This window comes from Dysidea avara, chromosome 9, assembly GCF_963678975.1.
Source record: "Dysidea avara chromosome 9, odDysAvar1.4, whole genome shotgun sequence".
Classification (NCBI taxonomy): Eukaryota; Metazoa; Porifera; class Demospongiae; order Dictyoceratida; family Dysideidae; genus Dysidea; species Dysidea avara.
This window is the reverse complement of record NC_089280.1, coordinates 7951146-7975386: the sequence shown is the minus strand read 5'-3', so window position 1 is coordinate 7975386 and position 24241 is coordinate 7951146. Positions and strand designations below refer to the sequence as shown.

The 24241-nt window shown below is 38.0% G+C and overlaps 2 protein-coding genes across 3 annotated transcripts in view; one reads left to right on the top strand and one right to left on the bottom strand.

Moving 5' to 3' along the window:
* Window positions 1-8893, bottom strand: part of LOC136265695 (leucine-rich repeat serine/threonine-protein kinase 1-like) — a 28493-nt gene extending 19600 nt beyond the window's left edge. The window contains exons 1-6 of the mRNA XM_066060588.1: window positions 8782-8893; window positions 6964-7138; window positions 6862-6917; window positions 5551-5595; window positions 2865-3006; window positions 2718-2811 (exon numbers count right to left, since the gene is read on the bottom strand). Coding sequence (XP_065916660.1) covers window positions 2718-2811; window positions 2865-3006; window positions 5551-5595; window positions 6862-6917; window positions 6964-7138; window positions 8782-8814 — 545 coding nt within the window. The 5' untranslated portion in view covers window positions 8815-8893. The remainder of the gene's footprint in view (window positions 1-2717; window positions 2812-2864; window positions 3007-5550; window positions 5596-6861; window positions 6918-6963; window positions 7139-8781) is intronic.
* Window positions 8609-24241, top strand: part of LOC136265696 (ubiquitin carboxyl-terminal hydrolase 2-like) — a 55049-nt gene continuing 39416 nt past the window's right edge. Inside the window, exons 1-9 of one of the 2 annotated variants that reach the window (XR_010705689.1) lie at window positions 8609-9025; window positions 11732-11932; window positions 13176-13347; window positions 13802-13942; window positions 14003-14097; window positions 15533-15613; window positions 15669-15754; window positions 17458-17564; window positions 19513-19541. Coding sequence is in view for 1 of the 2 variants with exons in the window: in XM_066060589.1 (XP_065916661.1) it covers window positions 11738-11932; window positions 13176-13347; window positions 13802-13942; window positions 14003-14097; window positions 15533-15613; window positions 15669-15754; window positions 17458-17564; window positions 19513-19541 (906 nt within the window). In the remaining variant the exon portion in view is untranslated. The remainder of the gene's footprint in view (window positions 9026-11731; window positions 11933-13175; window positions 13348-13801; window positions 13943-14002; window positions 14098-15532; window positions 15614-15668; window positions 15755-17457; window positions 17565-19512; window positions 19542-24241) is intronic. The other variant, XM_066060589.1, reaches the window with a different exon arrangement.

Genomic DNA, 24241 nt, shown 5'->3' with positions numbered 1-24241 from the left:
AACGGAGTTAACATTTCAGCCAACCAGATGATTATTGGTAACAGCAAAGATGTCAACAACAGACACGTACGGTTTGGCTCCATAACAAGTTCGGGAAATGGCAGTAATGGACACTGTACTTATATGGCTTCCCCATAGGAAATGTATTGTGAAAATTTTGATTGGCCGTAAATATTATGTCAAACATTTGAACAAAAAGATTTCAAAATATTTTTAGCGGGTCAAGCAGTACTACAAATGAGCCAAATTTCAAGATCATGTGTAATTGCATCCATGAGTTATTAAATGTTTTTGAGGATCCAGCTCAACGTGAACATACTATAGTTTGTTTTTTCTGAGGAAAGCTCGGCTATACACATAGTCATTGAGAAGAAACACTTACGTAACCTTTCTTATAAGTAAAGTTTTATTAAGTTATGTAAAAACCTGCAATAGTGTATGCAGGATCTGGTTATCCTAGAAATAGAATCTCTGTGGGTGTGCACATTTAGGATATGCACGTCATGCTAAGAAATGCACAATACCAGTGTCAGTGTGTTGAAATTGTATTGTATTATATTTTCAGCATGTTGTACCCGTATTGTTTCAAATTATGGCCCAGTGGTTCATTTTTTTCAAGCAATTTTTTTTACCCTGATTACTAAACAAACCAGCGACTATACAAGACTGGCATTTATATACGTGACTAGCATTCATGAACACTTTGTACTCTCCCTAATGTTTTTCTCAAGCTTAAAACTCTTCATTTCACAATTTACAACACCGCACAGAATAGAAGTGACTGCACTATAGGAATTCACCTGAGATCCAGCGTTTATTGGAAACCTGGTGTTTATTTCTGTTATGATTCCAGTGTTTATTTGAGACTGGCCATAGTTCACAATGCAGAAATAACTTTTGTGGTAGGTATGCTTCCAATGTTAAGTATACTCACTACATAGCTTATGTACATAAACTCTATAGCATTAAAACTCTGTGCCTATGTGTAATTCTTCTAGAGAATGGTTATGTACAGTAGGTCAGATTGTATTAGTGAGTGTACCATTTTATAGGCAGCAGACTGATAATTATTGGTATCAAAAGATTGGTAATAGAGCTTTGAGCATGTAGTCAACCACTCTAATAGAACAGTCACATTTACATCCGTATGTATCCCATAAACTGCAACAACACAGCAAAACAGTTTCTAAATTCTTAGGGGTATATCCCAGACCCCCTTTATCTATTTATGCTTCAAGCTCTACCTTTTATACTCAAAGTTCCCCTCCCCCATTCTTTGTTTGCTCCACTGCACCAAATAAGACCTAAGGCCACAAAAAGTTAGCTATATGTTTCTGGTTCCCTTCCTGGTCATTTTTTTTTGCTGAATGAATTGCACAATCACCATACAATAACTTGTTGAAAGGTTTTCACGACTTATAAACACTCTTTTCTTATTAAGATGCACTAATTTTATAACTTTGTGTTTCCCTATAATTTCACATACTGCTATGTCAAATGTAGTGTACCAAAAGTTGGAAAAAAAAACAAAAAAAAACAAGCCTGGTCACCTGGTCAATTTTTGGGGAATTTGTAGGACCGGAAACATTTAATAAATTGGCATGGCCTAACCAAACCCTACATTTTAACAAACATGACCAGCCTAAAATATCACCCTAAAACCAGCATCAATTTCCTTTCGTTACAGCTTGGCAGCATTGGTTAGGTACACCCAAGTTTCAGACAACCCCAAACCCTTCCAAAATGATTCTATGGATTTTAAATGTCTACTACATTAGCTATAGGCAACCTCCCTTGTTTCACAACTTCTTTTTTTTCTATGATTCCTAATGTTTTCCTTATACTTGTTTTACCAAGAGTTCATAATATTACTACTACCGTATAGCTGGTAATTTTCGAAAGGTTTTTATTTTCGGATATTTCGAAGAGGCCCTTCTCTTCGAAAATAAATTCCCACGTCCGGTTGTTTTTCGAAAATAAATTCCCACGTCCGGTTGTTTTTCGAAAATAAATTCCCACAAGTGAAAGTAACCGTCCAACTTTTGGCGATTCATTCGTGTATTCCTCGAGTTTTAGCTCAGTATTGCTGATGATAATGGGTAAACTGTATCATTACTGTACCAATAACCAGAAAACAGGTGATCCAGAATGGGAATTGATGCCGTCTGCTCTAGAATCTATGGTAGGATAGCTAGCTATGATCGAGCGTGATCGTGCCAGTGAATTCACTCCACCCGAGACTCCCTCAGTCCTCTCTCCAGTTCACAGGAGTGGGGATTATTCCATCAGTAAGTCAGTTTTCAGCAAACATTCATGCATCTTCATAATTTGTGACACGAATTTCCGTTTATTGAAATCCATCCGGACTTCAAAATATGCACTCTTCAAAATTAAAATCTTTCGAAATTCAGATTTTGCTTCTTGTGCGAAAATTTCTGTTTCGAAAATAACCCGCTATACAGTATAATTATATTATGAACTCTTGTTACTGTTTCGCTTTTTGATATTACCATTTTGGGGGGGAGGGGGGGAAGGGAGAGCAGATGAACATATAATAGACACAATGTATGTATACGCAGTTATTTAATAACAACATATAGCACCGAGTCCAGCACCTACGTATGTGTAAATGATAAGTGCAATTGATAAGTGCAATTGATAAGTGCAGTTAAGAAAGTGGTTACTTACAGTATACACACACTTATGGACATTTTTACCAGTGAAGTAAACTCTTGTGTATAACATTGATTTCTTCATACTCGGGAGTGGGTATACATCTCCTTTGTTGTAATCTTGCATTTTCATATATTTCTATCATGAAAAATAATTTGATTGCTTCACAAACTTTCATACATGCATCATACCAAGCAGTGCTGCAGCAATCTTACAGCCCTTCTCTTCAGCAATCATTTTGGGTGTTCTCCCATAACAAGTAATGGTGAGAGACCCTCCTTGTTCACATAAGTGTGCTAGTATGTTTAGTAGTGAATACTGAACTTTCAGCTCCTACAATGAAGATAATCAAGGTTACAAATATTCTATAAACAACAAGAGTAAGGAAAAAATTAAAAATTGTGGCCGGTTGAGCAAAAAAACAGTCATTTTCACACATTCCTTGAATTCCATTTTATTGCTTCTCTGTTATCTATAGTAACAGAGGATTAGATAGCCAAAGTTTCAACCTTTAATGATGAATAATCTTGAGAAGTTATAGCACTAAATAAATAGGACCCAAAGGAGGACAAAGCAAAAAGTAACAGCAGTATGCCAAAAGGTGAGTGTTGAGCCAACGCAATGTTGAATAATAAATGTAAAGCCTGTATGTAGGCATCAACCATTATTATCTGATCCAGTAGTTAGTCAGTGAGTCTTCATTGAAAATGGCTACTAAATAAACTCCATAAAAACTTACAGGAAACAAATTAACAAGTCACTCTAAAGGCACATTTGGGCTTGGAAAACAATAATACTGTGAAGGAATTGTGAAGGAAAGGTTATGCTGGTTTTTGGTTGACATTTTTGGCAGAAAAACCTTCATGATACAGTACAAGAGCTCACAATATGGTTGGTTTCCACATTAAAACTTAAACAGATTACCATTACATTACTGAAGGTTTGTACCATGAAAGTTACTTGACATGAGCCCAGAAAATTCAACTAAGTGGTTTAGCCAGTAGGAATGACAACAAATGGCAACAAGGCTGGCTGCTCTATTAGAGTGTTTTGATCGCGTGATTTATGTGTATGTTCAGCATGTAGCCTGACTTAATTAAATTTTTATTGTAACACTCTAATAGAGGTAACCATTTTTCTGAACAATTCTACAATTCACATAGAACGTTTTAGAAGACTCTAGAGTTTCCATGGATAGTTCTATGTATCTGGTACAGTGAACTAGAGCTTTTATTTATAATGTAGAAATTAATAGTCCATGCATGTAAGGGAAAGTATTTTAATTGATCTTTTAATTGTGGTCACGCAACCACTGGATGCTGTGGTTAGGCATAAAAATGTACAGAAACCATTGGGAGACGGACAACAAAGGACACAAAATCTATTGTCACCTTGAAACTAAAGGAGGTATCTGAGTTCTTTAAGCAGCACTAGAAACTACATTGATTCCTATGGCTGGTGGTGTTTGTCTGCTGTAAATACGCTAATCCAATAGTGAGTTATGAACCAGTAAAGCATGGAATTAGTGACGAAAATGTTTTTCGGAGATGAAATACTGCTTGTTTTCGTTGTCTACCACAGGTACAGTACAAGGACAAGTGTTACAATCACCTGGATGATGTATCTTGGCTTGCTGAACACACTATTAACTTAGTTGGTTGTTATGTCGAATCAGCGCTGTCCTGCAAAGCAATTCACTACAAAGCTTATTGTTAAGATTTGCTGGCATTCTTGAACGATTTTCTAACTCTGAGCTTACGAATATCAGCTGTGAAAAGCAACTTTTCTAATTTCATGGCCCTATAACTCAGGCATCTTTTGTCCTATTCATAGCGGATAACCACCAAACAACAGAGAAATCAATGTAGATTATTTCCATGTACAGAAAATTGGAACATACCGTATACTGTATAGGTAACTGAAGTTTTACTGTAGGTTATCATCGTTTTCCCAATGGCTTCAATACATTTTTATGGGCATCCACAGCATCCAGTGGTTGTGCAATGGGCAATTGATGCTAATTGCATTCCTAAGGTTTTACATGCAACTGGGCCATTGAGATGAGCAACTGACAACAGTAAGACAGTAGTAAAGGGTTTGGGGTACAGGTATGGAGATCCCTGGTTTGAAGCATGAACAATTTTTTGGATGCTTTTTTACTTATTTGTGACTGTTCTATTACAGTATCCGATCGTGTTTGTTTCACATGTTTGTTGTTGCTTTAGCTAATACTCTCAGTACTTTCAAACTACAAAAGGTTCGTGCTATGATGGTTAGCCTATGTGCATACCAATTCTTAAGTTGTTTCTGTCAGCATGCAGTTTACCCTGAAGGCGTGACAAAAAAATCACACTTGCAATTTTGGAAAATCACTTGTAACTATTGCTTCACTTCTACCAATCTGTACACAAATTGGAAGATAAATGTGCTAATAATATGATCTTTATACCCTCCAAATTGAAATAAGGCTTGTGCAAGTTATAGCAATTTTTGTAAGTGGTGTGAAAAGAAAATTAATGGCAGAAGAAGAAAAATACGAAGAAAACAATATGAACTTTGAATGCGTTTATTTCAAAGATGGCTGGACTGATCTAGCTCAAACTTTGTACGGACAATGTCCCACCCCGAAGGACTCTTTACAGAAAAAAATGGGCTAGCTATTACTACAGTATGGATGCATGAGAATCAAATTTCTTGGTTCCTATAAAACACACACTTGTCTGTTGCGCGACTCAACACATTGATTTTACTTGGCCACATGACACACTATCGTGTGTCCTAATGTTACGTACATCGTTACATAGTGAGAAATGTAATTGAAATTACAGTGGTTAAGTTTCATGCAGACAAATATGCATGCAGTATGTACATGTATACCTTTTGCTGCAGTGAGTATCCCTCAAGAGCACAGTGTATGGCACACTAAAAATAAATTATATATACTATATAAAGCTGCCCATGTAGCCTTTTTTAAGTATGTACATATATGTACATATGTATACATGTATGCGTGTAGATATACCAATTACAGGAATCACAACTGACATAATATTGTATGTATTTATGTACAACGGTAATAATTTCATAAAACAGTCAAGAATGCTGGCCATCAACTATAAACAAATCAGGATTGCATTGACATACCGTATGTAGAACTTTGTGCCAAAATTCCAACATTCCTAGACAATTATTAATTTGTCTACAGTCCACACAGTCTAAGTGTGTTGTAATATCATACTTAAGTGTCTGTTTTTATTTCTGTACTGTACACACTACAAAACATCAGAATAACAAAAAGACATGGTCAAAAATCATAACCATTGCTGCATTGATACACCGATTGGGTGTAGGTGACCCCCAACTTTTTTTCTATGATCCCTAATCTCAAACTTGAAATTCTTAATTTTTCCTTGTACTGGTTTGTTTACTTTTTTTTGTAACATTATTATGACTAGTGACCCACTCATACTGTATCAAAAGAAAGGATGGTACCAGAGTTAATGTTTTTGACTGAAAATGCTCCCAACTATCAATTACTGACTCAAAAGTGAAGTGGCTAATGGTGCTTCGTTTTCAGCTATGTTCAGCCCATTTCACAGCATTACAAGCGAAGAACAGTAGGAGAAGCACCTCTGTAATTAATCTAGTCACCACGGAAAATATGGACAAATCCCATTTACAAATGTGGGAAGCCATCGTACTGCTGCAAATCAATACCTTGAGCTGTCAACAAAAAGAAATGGAACACAGAGGAGGAAAATGGTATGTCCATGATACATTTGCATTGTACTTGTGGTATGCTAAAATGCATCTGTTGGGCTGAAGCAATGTCACACAATGAAAAAATCAAGCCCGTAGCCTTAGCCGTTATTGAGTTATGCTTGTCTGAAGGCATCAGGCAGGCAGTTACATCTACTGCTAAGGCACCAGGATGGTATTGTTGAAGCTGGTTTTTGGGTGATATATTATTGACCAGAAAACCTAAACCTATTAAAATACAGTACTACTGTACTGTATTTGAATCTGACAGAGAATATCCACCTATTTTACATAGCAACGCACTTAAAACAATTAAGTCGAACAACTTTAACAATTTAATCACCACCTTATTACGTCTAAAATTTCCTTCTGCTTATAGGGGACAATGTATGTATGTATACATATGTACATACATCAACTCAGTCATACCATTTCATTAGAATCAGCAAAGTTAATGATTCCAGACAATAATTCTTGTGTCAGTGCTGCAAAGAAAGTGCTAAAAATCTAACTAAAGGAATGTTTACTCACTGGGTGGTTGAAACAAGCTGACCACATCCACACTGAGGTAGTAAGCAGACTGCTGGAGAATCTGTACCAAGCGAACCCATATGATTTCATCAACTTCAGGAAGGTTCTCTAGCCAGCTTAACACAACTGATGAGTCGTTAGACACAACGGCAGCAGACAAAACATCTCCTGGTACCTTTCAAATAACCATACCGTACACAATATTAATATTAATCCTTGTACATATTTATAACATCTGGAATGGTTTTTGTACAACTGCAGATGGTATCATTCTTTATACACCAGCGTTGAAACCGGGTCGGGTCATCCGGGTCACATTTTCTCCGGGTCATCCGGGTCTGACCCGGTTTACAATTTATCCGGGTCTGACCCGGATTGGATCACGTGAGAAACGAAATTGTTCGTTTGACGACGTGGAACTTATAAACGCTATTGCGTAGCTCTTTCGTGAGCCACGCCCACTTATCGCATTACCGACATATGCTCAGCCACGCCTATTTGTTAGTAAGTGCAGTATGTAGCACGAAACTGAGGGTATCTATGGTGAGGGGTAGCTATTGTGAGTAGGTGAAGACCTTTTTTTTTTTTTTGGTCTTCAACCTACAGCTAGGCTGAGGTTGCAATATTTACTCAACACGAATCGAATGCTCAAAATGTAGACTCGTTCGCTCACCCGAGACTAGCCGAAACACGTCTCGGCTTTAATTAATCCGGGTCACATCCGGGTCAGTGGGTCATCCGGGTCAGCAGTAGTGACCCGGTTTCAACGTTGTCATACACATGTCATATGTAGCTACCTGTACTTAAGGCTCAGGAATCATGAATATCAAACCTTGTGGGGGGGGGGGTCTACTCTACTGCCTATATATTCAGTGTTGTAATATGCTCACACACCAGGCTTGGATTAGCTGTAAAATGTGTTTTGGTGACTGACAGTAAATCTGTTGGCACAAAGTGGTCAAATTTATCACTTCGTAATTGTATCACAAGTCATGCATATGATGCTGTTTCATGGTGACATAGCTACTGGGCTATCTCAGCACTCTACTAGTTAAATGTGGGTATGCATGTGTGTGCATTTTGGTACTTAATCCAGACTGGTCACTCACTTTTACACTGTTACTCTTCAAGTCTGGCATGGCCACCCTTTTCCACTAGAAATAAGGTCTAGCATCACATACTTGTGCAGATGGAATGTGGTATTACATCATGACAACTGCATAAAGTATATTCTTTTGTTTTTGTTGTTATCAATAATGTATTATTACCTAGTCAGGACGTTGGCAAACATATTCTTAACAAATGCCTTCTATTGTGTGCTTGGCATCCAGATTGGATAACTTTACACATTGTCGCCATGATAATATGCGAGAAAAGTTTGTGCGAGTTATGCATTAATTTGCAACCAGCAATCTGATATGTCACATCTGATTCTCATAATCTGGCACAAGTACAAGTACATGATGCTTGACAGACCAAACCTTTAATTCCTAATTAAAGGGGCAGCCACGCCCTTGGCCCGGCAAGAATGAACAGTTGTAATTCCTGGGACTATATGATGGTCAGCCAGCTCCCATAGAAAAACGGTTAGGAATGTGATATTGTCATGCCAACGCAGATTCTCTTGTGATCGTGGACTCACGTACATTAATTTGTTGTACACTGAGCAATGATGGTTCTCTCTCTCTCTCTTATTTCCTAACAGGCAGTTTAGAAAGATGTGGGAGGAGCTTCAGGCTCGGCTTCAAGGTCACGAGGACACGCGAGGAGATAGATAATCACCGAGGGATAATCACCTCCACAGAACACATGGCATACCTCATTGATGAGAGTTTGTTCACCATCCTCCATCAGTACACACCGAGAAACGCGCTGATCGCCACTGTCTTTTCAGCTGGGAAAAAAAATTAATAGAAGTCAGTGATGGAGAAACGGGAAGGCATGTGCGAAAAATTACTATTTCTCTGAATTTTGTCGCCTTATTTCGAGCGCTTTATTTTGGATCTACCAGTAACTTAGATAGTGGCTAGCCGCTTTTGCCATGGATTAATGCTTGAATTCCGTGAGTTGACTTCAGCATCATGTAAAGCAACGTTCATGTGCGGTGTTTCATTGTGTTGTTCCTACTCATTGTTTTACGCAAATGGCTGTATGTAGTGTGCAAATGATATGTATTGTATACTCCAGCATTGTTCCGCAATGCTTGCCCACGTATTGTTTACTTCGATTGCTAATGAGCATTAAATAGAGAATTAAATCGGACCTGGTAGTTCTTTAGTTTACTGTATTGAGCACTGTAAAACAGTTGCCATGTCAAGTACCTAGGTAGTAGCATAAAGATTTCATTAGTATAGCATTTTTATTTAATGCTAGTATTTAGGCCAGGTAAACTTGAGTACTTGTTTCTCATCCACAAAAATTGCAGGTGGGAGGTCATTTTTCATTATAGAAAATACTCCAAATCAAGCTTAGTTAAAGCCTTTAAGAACTAGTACTTATGTTTTACCACCATTTCTGAGGTGCAAGTGACGTTTGCTGTGCTGTAAAATGATAGCCAGCCTTCTTAGCATCAAAATAAGTGCACATGATTGATAACATCAAATGAAATTAGAGGTGGTGGGATAAAAAAGGGATGCAGTTGTCAAGAAATGAAAAGGGTCTTAGTGCTGGCAACACTTCACCACTCAAGAGTTTATTTTACAGTAACAACAGCCACAGTTGGAGTAATGGACTTGTTTTAACTGATTTTATTGTAACAAGAAGCTGTCAAGGTATAGGGCCACTGGGGTCTACGTAATATGGTAAACCTCAGGCCCTGGAGTAGCACTTTTGCTTCGCTCAGGAGCTACATATAACACAGCACCTTTTGGGTTACTAAATTATGAAGACATCTGTGGAGTCTAATGAAAATATTTAAGTTGGCCTGAAACAGATATCTGTGTTATCCGGATATCTGGATAATAATTTACTATCCTTTAAAGCCATCAGGATAGTTTAAAGGTCCACTGAAATAGTAAAATACATTTTGGTTATTATTAATCCTTGCTACTAGTGGGATAGGCTTGTGTATGCAGGAACAGCACTTATGAGCTCCTGGTGCATGTGGTTAGTCAGATTTTAGTAGATATGGTATTGTACACAAAGAAAGCAACAAAGAAGTCACAAGGGCTCATGAATGTTTGTGAAGTCTGTTAGGTTGCAAACAGATTCTCTAAGGTTTGAGAACAGGATCGCGAGGCTTATGAAGTGCTTACATGTAAACTGTGATTCATGAAGCCACATATATAAAACCAACAGGTGGTCATTTATTGCAGGCTGTTGGTCAGTTGCTAGATTACCCACAACACCTTCAGGAGCAAACTATGTCAACAGCTTATGATTCACTCAGTTCATGAAGCTTACACGGGAGACCACTTATGAACATGTGCGAGCCATCGCAACTACTTTGTGCAGTGTACTGTATATACGTATTATACATTTTAGTGCATTGTGCAGAGTTGAAACTGGGTCAGGTCACATTTTGTTTGGGTCATCCGGGTCTAACCCACTTTAAGATTTATTTGGGTCTGACCGGATCACATGTGAAGTAAATTAATTAGTTGTAGGACACAGAAGTATATAAACATGTCATAGTCAAGTGCTGATGCAACCCAGCTTCTTTTGTGAGCCACGCCCGCTTATTGGGATGATTGTCTGCAGCCATATGTACTGCCACACCCACTTATCTGTACTATTACAGTCTGTGGGTATGCATGAATCCATCCATGTTCATAGCTGTCGGCAGGTTTACATTTATGGAGCTATGCCCACTAATCAATTGCTGTTGTATGAGATATAGTCTAGTCTTTTGGCAGACCACTTTCTTTTGTGAGCCTTGCCCACTTTTATATTGGGAATGTGTCATACTGTTTGTAATTACAGTGTATTAGACATGCAGAAAGCCCCACCCACTTGCAGAAAACATATCTTGCTATTTGCAAACTTACGTGGAACCAAGCATACTGAGTTAATTATAGACCTAACCTGCTTAGTTTTACCTGCACTCAAAATTGTAGCTCTTGGTGCATGCCTCACTTTTAATTAATCTGGTTCACATCTCGGTCAGCGGGTCAGCAATTTCCTTGATACAAAACTTCCACAATTGTAACATTAGTACAAACTTGATTTTCATATGAATGTTATGTTTATTACTATTCTAAAGTACTTAAAATAAATATCATTTTAGTAGCAAGTGATGATGTCACTGTTTGTAGGATATGCGGAAAGATTTTTGCTCAGGATACCCAGATAGTAAAATTGTTATCCATTCCATCCCTATGTTCTACAGTGCTTAGCCAACTTGTACTTCAGTATGCACTATATGTGGTCTAGTATATTTTGCAGGCTGGCAGACTTATGGACTGGGTTTACCGCTAAGACTGGATCTCAGTAATTCAATAGTGGTAAAAGCTAATGCCATTGATGTGAGGGTATCTTCCAAGCTTCTATAATCTGTAGTGTTAAATGTATACTACAGGTAAAAGTGACTACTCTATCCAGCCCAGTGGCATTCATAGGTTTTCAGTTTATATGATTTGTACAGCTTCAGTATTAATACTAAAGTGTTTAGGTACATAATCATGTGTATGTTTTGAAAATGTTTACAGTGGTACTATGGTCTTTGTTGTAACAACTTGTAAGTCCAGTCTGTAACCCTCCCAGTTAGTCTGCACTACACTGTTTGGTACAGGGTTTGGTACTGTATACACGTGCATCCTTCTTTTTGCAGATGTGAATGGCACAGCTTGAAATCCCACTTGGGTATACATTAGTTGCTACAACTGAAGTTACTGCCTTTAAGCAACGATGTATTAATGAAGCTGAAGAACAAGCGAAAAAGAAGTATCTTCATGCAGTTACTGAGAGAGATACTGTCATTGCAAATGCCAATAGTTATGTTGAAAAGTTGTTGAAAGAAAAGAGCGATCTAGTAAGCAAAGCCGCGGTATATGAATTATTGAATATGATTATAATGGACAACTATGTGTTATATATAAGTTTGCATATATGTAATTATAGGATTCAATCCTTTATTCTGTTATTAAGCAATCTAAAATTCTGGAACCTTATACACATATCACGACAGGAATTTCACAAACTATCAAACAGTACGGTAGTACTGTTTAAGTAGAGACCCCTCAAAAATGACGCTTGCCGCCTAAAATTCCACCTTTAAATTCATCCTATACACATCCTACGTAATGATAATTGCCTTTACGGAATAATATTACATCAAATACAGCATTAAAAACAATAATAGGCAGCCAGATATAGAATATAGAATAAAACAGTACACGGCCACCATTTTACGCTGCAATAATAAACTCACCAGTGGGATGTGCCTTTTAGGAATCTGACAAGTGTGTGCCCTCTGTGCCTTGGTCTTTCCTTTTATCTTCAATCAGGCTAGTCTTCCTTCTTCATGCAGTAAAACTTATTGAGGTGTTAATTTTTCCTATCAACACAGTCCTTGAACAGCATATTTAGATGCCACAAACTTATTAAAGCACTTACACTCTAGATTTCACTGTAGGTTCAATGCCATGTCTATTAATTAATTAATGCGATCTGGTTGATCAATAACAATTGAGCACCGAGACCATACCTCTTAATCTATCATGATGACACACCTGATTATTATTGGCTTATCTGTATGCTAGCACAATGAAATAGTGACACACACCCTGGTACATAAGAAAGACTGACTCAAGATATTCTAATACAGCAGTCACGCTAATAGAACAGTCACACATGTACGTAGCTGCATGCTATAACAAAGAAAACCAAACAAACTAGTATATCAAAAAATTAAAAATGAAATAGGCATCCAAGTAATAAAAGTAGAGATGAATGATGGTATTACAGCATAGCTTGATGGGATAATCCCTATTTTCGAATTGAACAAAATCATTGTTATAACATGCCAATGTAGCACTGAGCTATGCTGTAATGCCATCTTGTTCCACTACTTTTTATTTCTTAGATCCCTACTTCATTTTTAAATTAATAATTTTTGATATACTAGTCTTATTGAGCAATTTGTCGAATTGAACAGCCACATACAGCATCATTATGTTGAACATAAAATTGGTTCTATTATTCAGCATTGGTACTGACTGATGCATTGTACTGTGTAGCTCACAATAAATGCATATAATTTATACTTTGTATAGGAAAGAAGAGTGGCGTTTTTAGAAGATGAAAACAAAAGGCTAAGTGTCAAAGTAAATGGATTAGAAGAGGAAACATCTGATGCAGCATCCAACTTGCAGGATGCTATAACAACAAATGATGCATTGATAGAACAAGTGAAGAAATTGGAACTTGAACGTCAAGCATGTACATGTACGTTTGGCCTGTAGGTAATATATGTAGTTTAACCTAAAGAATTATATTTCACACTTTTCAGGAATATGGAATTAAATAATAAACTGTATATTTATCTGATGTCAAGGTCAAATTGTGCACAGACTGCTTCTAGCTTTAGTTATTATCTTTTCCATTCGTATGTACATAAGATAATGTAATCCTCTTTGGTGTGCTTGTTAGTTCAAATGCACTGCGTATGTATATCGAATTGTCCAACTGTGTAAGGTAACCAGATGCATATATGGTGATCATAATTCTTCTGTAAACTTAACTGTTTGTTGCAACCCATTATTATGTTATACGTATACTGGTAATTGTGGCTGTCAGCACAGGAGGTTGTAATATTTGTAGTATGATCTTAAGCAAGTAAGCAATTTTGTGATGTTTATGTGGTGTATGTACACGTGTATGTATGCACATTTTGTTACAGGTAAATCAGGTGCACCAGTGATGGTTGCATGGGACAGTACCACTGATACCATACACGATCCAAAACCATTAGACAAGGTTTCTGAAATTCAAAGCAGTTCTGTAGATATTCAGTCAAGCTCTGCAGTTACACTTAACTTAAGTGAGAGTAGGATTTACTTATTAAGTTACGTATGTAGTACTGTAATTATACTAAATACAGTTGCAAAGAATTGCTCACACCTTACTTTCAATGTTGGCATTGCTACTATTCGCAAGCGATTTCAAGCCAGTCAAACACTGTGTTGCCATGGGACAGTAAGCTTGTTTGTTGTGTTAGAAAGTAGTGTTAATTTGCATTCTTCTAATAAATATTGTGTCACAGGTTATTGGTGTTTTACTTCTAAACAGCCATGTGTTTGTTAAACATTCACTCTATTTAAAGTCATTGTCTATAAGTGCATGTACATCCTCACCACTTCAGTTTTGATGTCTCTTTGAAGTGCATGTGTTGATGGATGTAATGTATAATATGTGACCGTCTAGCAAAAACCCACTGAGTTTGCACAACTGCCAAACTTCTTTTTATTTTATTGCCAAATTTCAGCATATAGATGGCTCAGCCAGATAGCTAACAAGCTTCAATTTTTAACCATACTCCGCATGCAGGTACTTTACCTAGTACTGGTCATTACTGACCCATGCCACAGTTGCTGCTCTGCTTTTCCTGTGCTCCAGAGGAAGAAACATTTTGTTTGTTGCCAAAAAGATATGCAGATCGTCCTGCCACCAGAAACTGACCAGCAAAATCAAACAATCAATCACAAATATAGTTATTTTAAAAGGGAGCGTACTGCAAAGTTTCTTTTCAGAAATGAAAGTAATTTGCTTGGATTTCAGTTTCGATCACGTGATTACCTATTTCATGCATTGGATTATTGTGTGTGTTTACTGGGCAAGATAGCCAGTGTTAGTGTCTGCAATGCAATGCAAAGTAAATGTCCAACTTGACAGCTAGTGTTACCATAGTGATATATGCCCCCATGGCATAGCAACAATATGGTTGTTTAGCAATGGTTGCTAAGTAACCATTGAACCGTTGCTAAGGTAAACGTCATTTGAGACCATAGCAACGGTTGCTAAGTGTGATTGGTCTTTTGCAGTGATTATTTTTTGAATTTCTGTTGCCTAGTAACAGTTGCTATGGTTGTCGGATTAATTTGCAATAGGATGGATGGCTGTGGTATTCAGAATAGTTGTCGCATTGTAAACAGGAAGGAAATAGTGCTCAGCTTTACCTCGCACTATTTACTCCTTCCTGTTTACAATGCTCGCACCATTAATCCCAAATACCATACTAGCCATCCGTCCTATTACATACGCATATACGTAGGTTCAGTGATTTATGTACCTGCTCGAGTTTTATTGTAGCCTATTGAGTGTTCAGACGAGTTTGATCAAGTACTTGATATGCATACAGCTTAAGTGTTCAACAAAATTATTGAGTTGAACTTGTCCAGCGTTCCAGCATACTTGTATTCAAGTGTAACATTGCATTAAATCTTGTGTACCTTACATACAAGTTTTTAAACGGGCTGTTGATTGATTGTAAACTTGTTGTGAATGTACTGTAATCATTTTATTTGATTTGTGTATTTGTTCATTTCAAGTGAATTTTTGTATGTCTATTATCAAGAGTCCTTCCTCTTTATATTATAAACCCTTGCTATTATACACTACTGTACCTTAACAGGATAAAATCAGTGGGTCTGATGAAGTGGTCCACTGCTTTTCTGATACAAATTTATATGTCTGCTTGAGATGTGGCTCCATGGTATGTGAGTGAAGTCTGTAGTAGTTAATGTATGTGTAAATTAAAATCTTTTCAGCGGTGTGAGAGTCATGTACCAGGTCATGCAGCCAAGCATCATAATAGATATCCTATATATGTAAAGATGCCATCTCTGGCAGTTTGGTATGTTAATATGTTGTTGTGCTGTGTTACTTTTTATTGGTCTTCTGTACTGCAATTATCCGAAGACTGTTAGATTAAAGCATTTTGTTGCTGCTGTGTTTAGTAAGTGGAGGGTGTTCTACTAGGGTGGGGTTGGGTGATATTGAAAATTCCCTCCCACACTTATTGTGGAGCTTATCACGATTATTGCAAATATCATGGTATTGAAATGAACTATAGTAAATACACTCAAAACAGTTTACACATTATATTTGCATGCGCGAACTTTGTTTACTAGCTACCACAACTGCAAGAAGTTTGGAATAACCAGCCTACCTTATAGAGATGCCATGGAGTGCATATAAAATTTGAAAGGAGGCATAGTTCCTATGTAGTCTATATAGCTAGCAAATAATTTATTAAAGCTTACTAAGGTGAGGCCAGAATTTTTATCCCACAATCACATAGTGTAGCATCCAGTACACATGCCTCACATGGGTTAGGCTTGTTTGCTAGTACAAGGAGACTGAAATACTGATTGACAAATACAATGTGGCATTGTTAACATGTGTAAGTGTGTAGTTGCAGCTGTATAACCATTTATAGTGTTGCCAGCTATAATATTGCCTTGTTACTGTCATACCAGTATGTACATCACCCACCCTATACTAGGGTAACTGACTTACTGTACATGAATGTGCTTCATCGTACAGTATGGTAGTACTGTATATTAGGGATCATAAAGGTTTGCACTTTCTCACTAAAAAGAGATCAGCCTCACAACACCTTCATGGTACCTTGGCAGTGTTGGTGAGGTATTAACCAAACCCAAAAGTGCCTTCTGAATCAGTATGACCTGAAAATTTTTACATAAGTTGCTATGAAATTTGATTTTGTTATTCAGCAGAGTTTTCTACTGACTGATTGGCTGACTGATGCCTTCAAACAAGCGCAAGTCAGTAACAGCTATGGCTATGGCTTGAGTTTTCACTGTTCAATGTCACTTCAACCTGATAGGTGCCTTTTGGCATGCCGTAGTGCATACAATGCACCTATAATGGACTTGCTTTTGTTTTCCTTTGTGTCCGTCCCTTCACTGACAGCTCAAGGTGTCAATTTGCGGTAGCGTGTGATGGCTTCCCTATGTTTGTAACAGGAATTTAGTTTTTTAATATTGATTGCAAAGATGCTCTTATAGTGTTCTTCATTTGTAATGCTGTGTAACGGGCTGAACATAGCTGAAAATGAAGCATAATGGCCACTCACTGTTTAGTGTTACAAAGACGTATAAATTTAAGTTGATTAGACAGCATAGAAAAAATCTGTTGAAACAAGGGAGGTCACCTACATCTGAAGATTAATCCCTACTTCAGACACAGGTGTAGAGTGAAGTAGGGATTAAATGTTCATTAGTATATCTGCAGGTGTAGGGGACCTCCCTTGTTTCCCTACTTTTTAAGATCCTGGCTCTAATCAAACTTACTGTAAAATTGTTGAGTTTTCCTTGACATACTGTCTTTTCAAACTCTAGGAACAATGGTGTTTGGATAATACTAGTGTACAATTAATTTAAAATCATTATACTTTTTTAGTGGATAGTATTTGTCATTTTAAATGTCATACATACAATACATCTTTGTATATTGTATGGACATGCACCAGAATACATTTTATATAACCAAATTGCAATTGCACCTGTATCATGCATACTTGTAAATTGATAGGTGCTCTATTTGTCAATGTGAAATTCCCTCTGATTACTTAACTTCTGACATAAAGGAGTGCCAGAAAGTGTTGCAAGGGAAGGGATTAACATTACCAACGAAAACTGGTATGTCACAGATCTAGACTCACTGTGTTTTCTATATGTGGCTACTGCCATTTATACATGTTTTTCTGATGTCTATTGACCTATCAATGCTTGCATTGGTACCTTATTGATTGTTCTGTTTTGTTAGTCTATGTGTGTGTTTGTGTGTGTGTGTGTGTGTGTGTGTGTGTGTGTGTGTGTGTGTGTGTGTGTGTGTGTGTGTGTGTGTGTGCATGCATGTGTGTGGGTGTGTGCGTGCGTGAGCGTGTGTGTGTGCGTGCGTGCGTGAGCGTGTGTGGCTGTGTGTGTGTGTTTGTTTGTTTGTGTGCGTGTGTGTGTGCATGCATGTGTGTGGGTGTGAGCGTGGGTGTGTGTGTGTGTGTGTGTGTGTGTGTGTGTGTGCGTGTGTGTGTGTGTGCGTGTGTCGAAAGTGAAGTGGCCATGCACTTCACTTTCAACACATTGCATAACAGTGCAATAGTCGGAGCAGTGCCTCTGCAATCAACCCAGTCACTACGGAAAATACAGACGATTCCCATTTACAAACATAGAGAAGCCATCATGCTGCTGCAAATCAACACCTTGAGATGTAAGCCAAAAAAATAAAAATACGTAGGATACAAAGGAGGACAAAGGTAAGTCCATGATACGTGCATTGTAAGTACTGTGGTATGCCAAAAGGCACTTGTCGGGGAAAAGTGATGTCAAACAGTGAAGCATCAAGCCTGTAGCCTTAGTCATTATCAAGTTACACTTGTATGAGGGCATTGGGCAGGCAGGCAGGCAGGCAGTTATTCAGTAAAAAATTTCCATTGAAAATTAAAAAAATTATAGCAATCCATTTAGGGTCGTACCAGGAGCGCATCGAATCCTAGGGAACATGTAACTCCATACACTGCCAATTAATGGGCAAAATTCAAACATGGCGTCCAGAGTTACTATGTATATCATTGGTTACATCATCCTTACGTTCAACAGCAATGTGCAGAATGAAGCGCCACTGCATTGCATTCTGTGAAGGCAGCCAAGCTGGCTTTGATAGGCAGCTGGCAAGTCAAAGGATAACTTTACAATGATCAAGTTACTGTAAGTAATTTCACATCACTTGTACATTTGTAAATACAGAAAGGCTACCCTGTTATGTCTGTGCTACTATTCTTCCGTTGTGCCATTTGACTTCGTTTCCATTGCTTCATTCAGTAATGTTGGTAATGTGACCTACTCGAGCATACATCTTTTATAAAATTACTTTTTGTAGCACACGGCACTTATGTTAGAATTTCGCTGTTTACGGGGTTACATGCTCCCTTGTCCATAGGATTCAATGCGTTCCTGGTCATACTGAAGGCACTTTTGCATGGGCATGGTTATACCTAACCAATATTGCCAAAGGTGCCAGAGAAGTATGGTTTTGGGTGATGTTTTTGGCAAGAAAACCCAAACTTCCATGATCACTAATGTACAGTGCAGGAGGACCTCCATTATCCGAACACCTGTGTGCCAGTTCAATCATAAAAGTGTTCAGATAAGTGAATTTGTTCGGATAAATGAAGCCCATTTATTTATATACTATATACAGTCAACTACTCTAATAGAACATACACTTACTCTAATAGAACGTTCACCTAATGGCGGAATACTCTAATAGAGTAGTCGCTTATACTGTTCGGATAATCAAGGGTTTAGATAATCGAGATTCAGATAATCGAGGTCCCACTGTACTACCATACTGTATTATAGAAGTAGCACGTGATTGGAAGCAGAGTTTGCTTATGCAATGTACTGTAGTAATGCAAAATTTTACAATCAGCTGCCCCTATTGTGAGCACGCAGTTGAGTTCATTGCATTAAAGTACATACATATGTATTATGTACCATTTCAGTGTTATGATATCGCACGTGTTATTTGTTTTGCAAGCATGAACAAATATATCACTGTGACTTGTTCATGAACTTTTATGTTTTGTAGATATAGCCAAAGCTGGAATCATAATCAGGGTATGTGCATTTATTCATGTGATTTATTGTATATGCGTAAAATGCATAGGTTAAGTGTTAAAGGTTTTTAATACCAAGTGGGTTCCTGCAGCCAGCCATGCCCACTTGCACTCCCATGTCTCATTTCTTTGAAATGTGTACCCACATGAGCTAAATATGTACATATATATGTCAAGCCAAAAAGACTTCATGCCACATATGAAATCTGTGTACAGTATTATATTACGTAACTTCCCAGAAAGGTAAGGCTTCATTGTATGGGCCTTTTTCTACATGCAGTAGTGTGGTTACTTGAATACTCAACCAAAGGCACTTGCCAGATGTGAATTGACTTGTGGCATAAAATGTTGGCTATTTGACACAGTAAACACCACTTAGCCTTAGTCTCACATAGCCAGGTGCTTTTCTTTATTTTGTATGTGTGTGTGTGTGTGTGTGTGTGTGTGGGGGGGGGGAAGAAAAGGGCCTGGTGAACATAGTATAGCATCATCGTTGGGCTATCCCGAGACCATGGGGGATTCTACCGTGTAGCCTCTGGATTGTTGCTTAGTGCACAAATGATGCAAATATTAGAAAATCACGTCATTCGTGCCTTTCAGCAATCTGGAAGCTGCGCAGTAGAATCCCTACAATCTTGGGATAGGCCAACGACGATGCTATACTATGTTCACCAGTAGAGCTGGGCGATATACCAGTATTGTTAGTAATCTGTGATATTTAAGTCATACTAATTTTGATACTGCCTGTTTTTTTTAATACCGCCATACTGTCTGGGCACTATGGCCTCTCTGTTGGCTTGGTAACCAGACATGTGACAATGTATGTAGGCAGGTGTTGATGTAGTCAGCTAACCAAACTATGTAAACAAGTTTGTTTGTGGTAATTTGTACCTGAGGTTTGCTGAACGCTACCATGGGTATTTGGTGCTTTTGTTGAGGTAAATGGCAGTTACTTTAATACTAATGGCTTTACCATGAATACTGTGATATTTAGTAATACCGTGATATTTAGTAATCTAATCCAAAACAGCCAAGCTGTAAAAAAAGTGTGCGGCCCTCAGAAAGGCTATGGTGAAAAAAGATGTGAAATCCAAGGTGGCGGCCAAGAAATGGCTGTGATGGTAGGTTAATGGTAAAAATTTTAATAAAGACAATTCAGGTGAATTTTTGTGCCGCTTCACAAAATTTACCTAAATTGTCATTATTAAAATTTTTACCATTAACCTACCATCACAGCCATTTCTTGGCCGCCACCTTGGATTTCACATTTTTTTTCACCATAGCCTTTCTGAGGGCCGCACACTTTTTTTACAGCTTGGCTGTTTTGGATTAGATTTCATTTCTTTTTGTATTTGTATACCAGCTTTGGGACTTTTTTAACCCACATTTTTTTTTCTTTACTACAGGAAGAAGAAAAGATGAAGTAGATGTACTTTAAATATTTTATCAGTAAATGTACAAATTATATATACTGTATAATACATATTTGACCGCATTTGCGAAAAGGGGTCTTCCACACACATCCAATTTGCCAACTTTGACAATTGATAACTTCAGATTGGAAAGAGCTATTGCCTTGATATTTGGGCAGTGGTGAGCACCACTATAGCTGAATACATGGTGCAATTTTCAGGTTAATATGTTACTTGAACACTGAGTTATGGTCTCCAACGTTTACGGAATTGGATGTGTGTGGAAGACCCCTTTTCGCAAATCCGGTCACATAAATTATATTGATTACAGAAATCTCCATGGTGGTTTCTTTGTAACTGAACACTCTACAAGGTGACTTCTTCTAATTGCTCTCTCTACAGGGTGAATTGTTTGTAGCTGAACGATCTACAAGGTAACTTCTTCTAGCTGATCTCTCTACAGGGTGATGTGTTTGTAGCTGAATTTTGTATAGGTGATTTGTTTGCAGCTGAGTTCTTTACAGAATGGTTTCTTTGTAGCTGAACTCTCTAAAAGGTAACTTCTTCTAACTGATCTTTCTACAGGGCAATTTGTTTCTGGCAGAATTTTCTACAGGGTGATTTCTTTGCAGCTGAACTCTCTACATGGTGGTTTCTTTGTAGCTGAACTCTCTACAAGGTAATTTCTTCTAGCTGATCTCTCTACAGGGAGATTTGTTCGTAGTTGAATTCTGTACAGGTGATTTGTTTGCAGCTGAGCTCTTTACAAAATGGTTTCTTTGTAGCTGAACTTTCTCCAAGGTAACTTCTTCTAACTGATCTTTCTACAGGGTGATTTGTTTGTAACTGAACTATCTACAAGGTAATTTCTTCTAGCTGATCTCTCTACAGGGTGATTTGTTTGTAGCTGAATTCTGTACAAGTGATTTGTTTGCAGCTGAGCTCTTTACAGAATGGTTTCTTTGTAGCTGAACTCTCTACAGGGTGATTTGTTTGTAGCTGAAATCCCTACAAGGTAACTTCTTCTAGCTGATCTCTCTACAGGGTGATTTGTTTGTAGCTGAACTCTCTACAGGTGATTTGTTTGTAGCTGAATTCTCTACAAGGCGATACTTCTAGGTGATCTCTCTACAGGATTCTTTGTTTCTAACTGAACTCTCAACAGGGTAATCTGTTCATAGCTGAACTTTCTACTGGGTGATTTGTTTGTAGCTGAACTCTCTACAATGTGACTTCTTCTAGCTGAACTCTCTACAAGGTGACTTGTTTCTAGCTGATCTCTCTACAGGGTGACTTGTTTCTAGCTGAACTCTCTACAGGTGATTTGTTTGTAGCTGAACTCTCTACATGGTGGTTTCGTTGTAGCTGAACTCTCTACAAGGTAACTTCTTCTAGCTGATCTTTTTACACTGCATATTTGTTTGTAGCTGAGTTCTCTACAGGGTGATTTGTTTGCAGCTGAACTCTCTACATGGGAGTTTCATTGTAGCTGAACTCTCTACAATGTGACTTCTTCTAGCTGAACTCTCTACAGGGTGACTTGTTTCTAGCTGAACTCTCTACAGGTGATTTGTTCGCAGCTGAACTCTCTACATGGTGGTTTCTTTGTAGCTGAACTCTCTACAAGGTAACTTCTTCTAGCCGATCTTTCTACAAGGTGGTTGAGTTTTTTGCAGCTGAACTCTTTACATGGTGGTTGCTTTGTAGCTGAAGTCTCTAAAAGGTGACTTCTTCTAGCTGAACTTTCTACAGGATGATTTGTTTGCAGCTGAACTCTCTACGTGGTAGTTTCTTTGTAGCTGAACTCTCTACAATGTGACTTCTTCTAGCTGAACTCTCTACAGGGTGACTTGTTTTTAGCTGATCTCTCTACAGGGTGACTTGTTTCTAGCTGAACTCTCTACAGGTGATTTGTTTGCAGCTGAACTCTCTACATGGTGGTTTCTTTGTAGCTGAACTCTCTACAGGGTGATCTGTTCATAGCTGAACTCCCTATAAGGTAACTTCTTCTAGCTGATCTTTCTACAGGGCGATTTGTTTGTAGCTGAGTTCTCTACAGGGTGATTTGTTTGCAGCTGAACTCTACATGGTAGTTTCTTTGTAGCTCTACAGTGTGACTTCTTCTAGCTGAACTCTCTACAAGGTGACTTGTTTCTAGCTGATCTCTCTACAGGGTGACTTGTTTCTAGCTGAACTCTCTACAGGGTTATTTATTTGCAGCTTAACTCTCTACAAGGTGACTTCTAGCTGAACTCTCTACAGAGTGATTGATTTTTTTTGCAGCTGAACTCTCTACATGGTGGTTTCTTTGTAACTTAACTCTCTACAGGGTGATTTGTTTGTAGCTGAACTCTCTACAGGGTGATCTGTTCATAGCTGAACTCCCTATAAGGTAACTTCTTCTAGCTAATCTTTCTACAGGGCGATTTGTTTGTAGCTGAGTTCTCTACAGGGTGATTTGTTTGCAGCTGAACTCTACATGGTAGTTTCTTTGTAGCTCTACAGTGTGACTTCTTCTAGCTGAACTCTCTACAAGGTGACTTGTTTCTAGCTGATCTCTCTACAGGGTGACTTGTTTCTAGCTGAACTCTCTACAGGTGATTTGTTTGCAGCTGAACTCTCTACATGGTTTATTTCTTTGTAACTGAACTCCCTGCAAGGTGACTTCTTCTAGCTGATCTCTCTACAGGGAGATTTGTTTGTAGCTTAACTCTCTACAGGTGATTTGTTTGCAGCTGAACTCTCTACATGATGGTTTCTTTGTAGCTGAACTCTCTACAAGGTAATTTCTTCTAGCTGATCTCTCTACAGGCCGATTTGTTTGTAGCTGAACTCTCTACATGATGGTTTCTTTGTAGCTGAACTCTCTACAAGGTGATTTCTTCTATAGCTGATCTTTCTACAGGGTGATTTGTTTGTAGTTGAACTCTCTACATGATATATTCTTTGTAGCTGAACTCTCTACAAGGAGATTTCTTCTATAGCTGATCTTTCTACAGGGTGATTTGTTTGTACCTGAACTATCTACATGATGGTTTCTTTTTAGCTGAACTCTCTACAAGGTGATTTCTTCTATAGCTGATCTTTCTACAGGGTGATTTGTTTGTAGTTGAACTCTCTACATGATATATTCTTTGTAGCTGAACTCTCTACAAGGTGATTTCTTCTATAGCTGATCTTTCTACAGGGTGATTTGTTTGTACCTGAACTCTCTACATGATGGTTTCTTTGTAGCTGAACTCTCTACAAGGTGATTTCTTCTATAGCTGATCTTTCTACAGGGTGATTT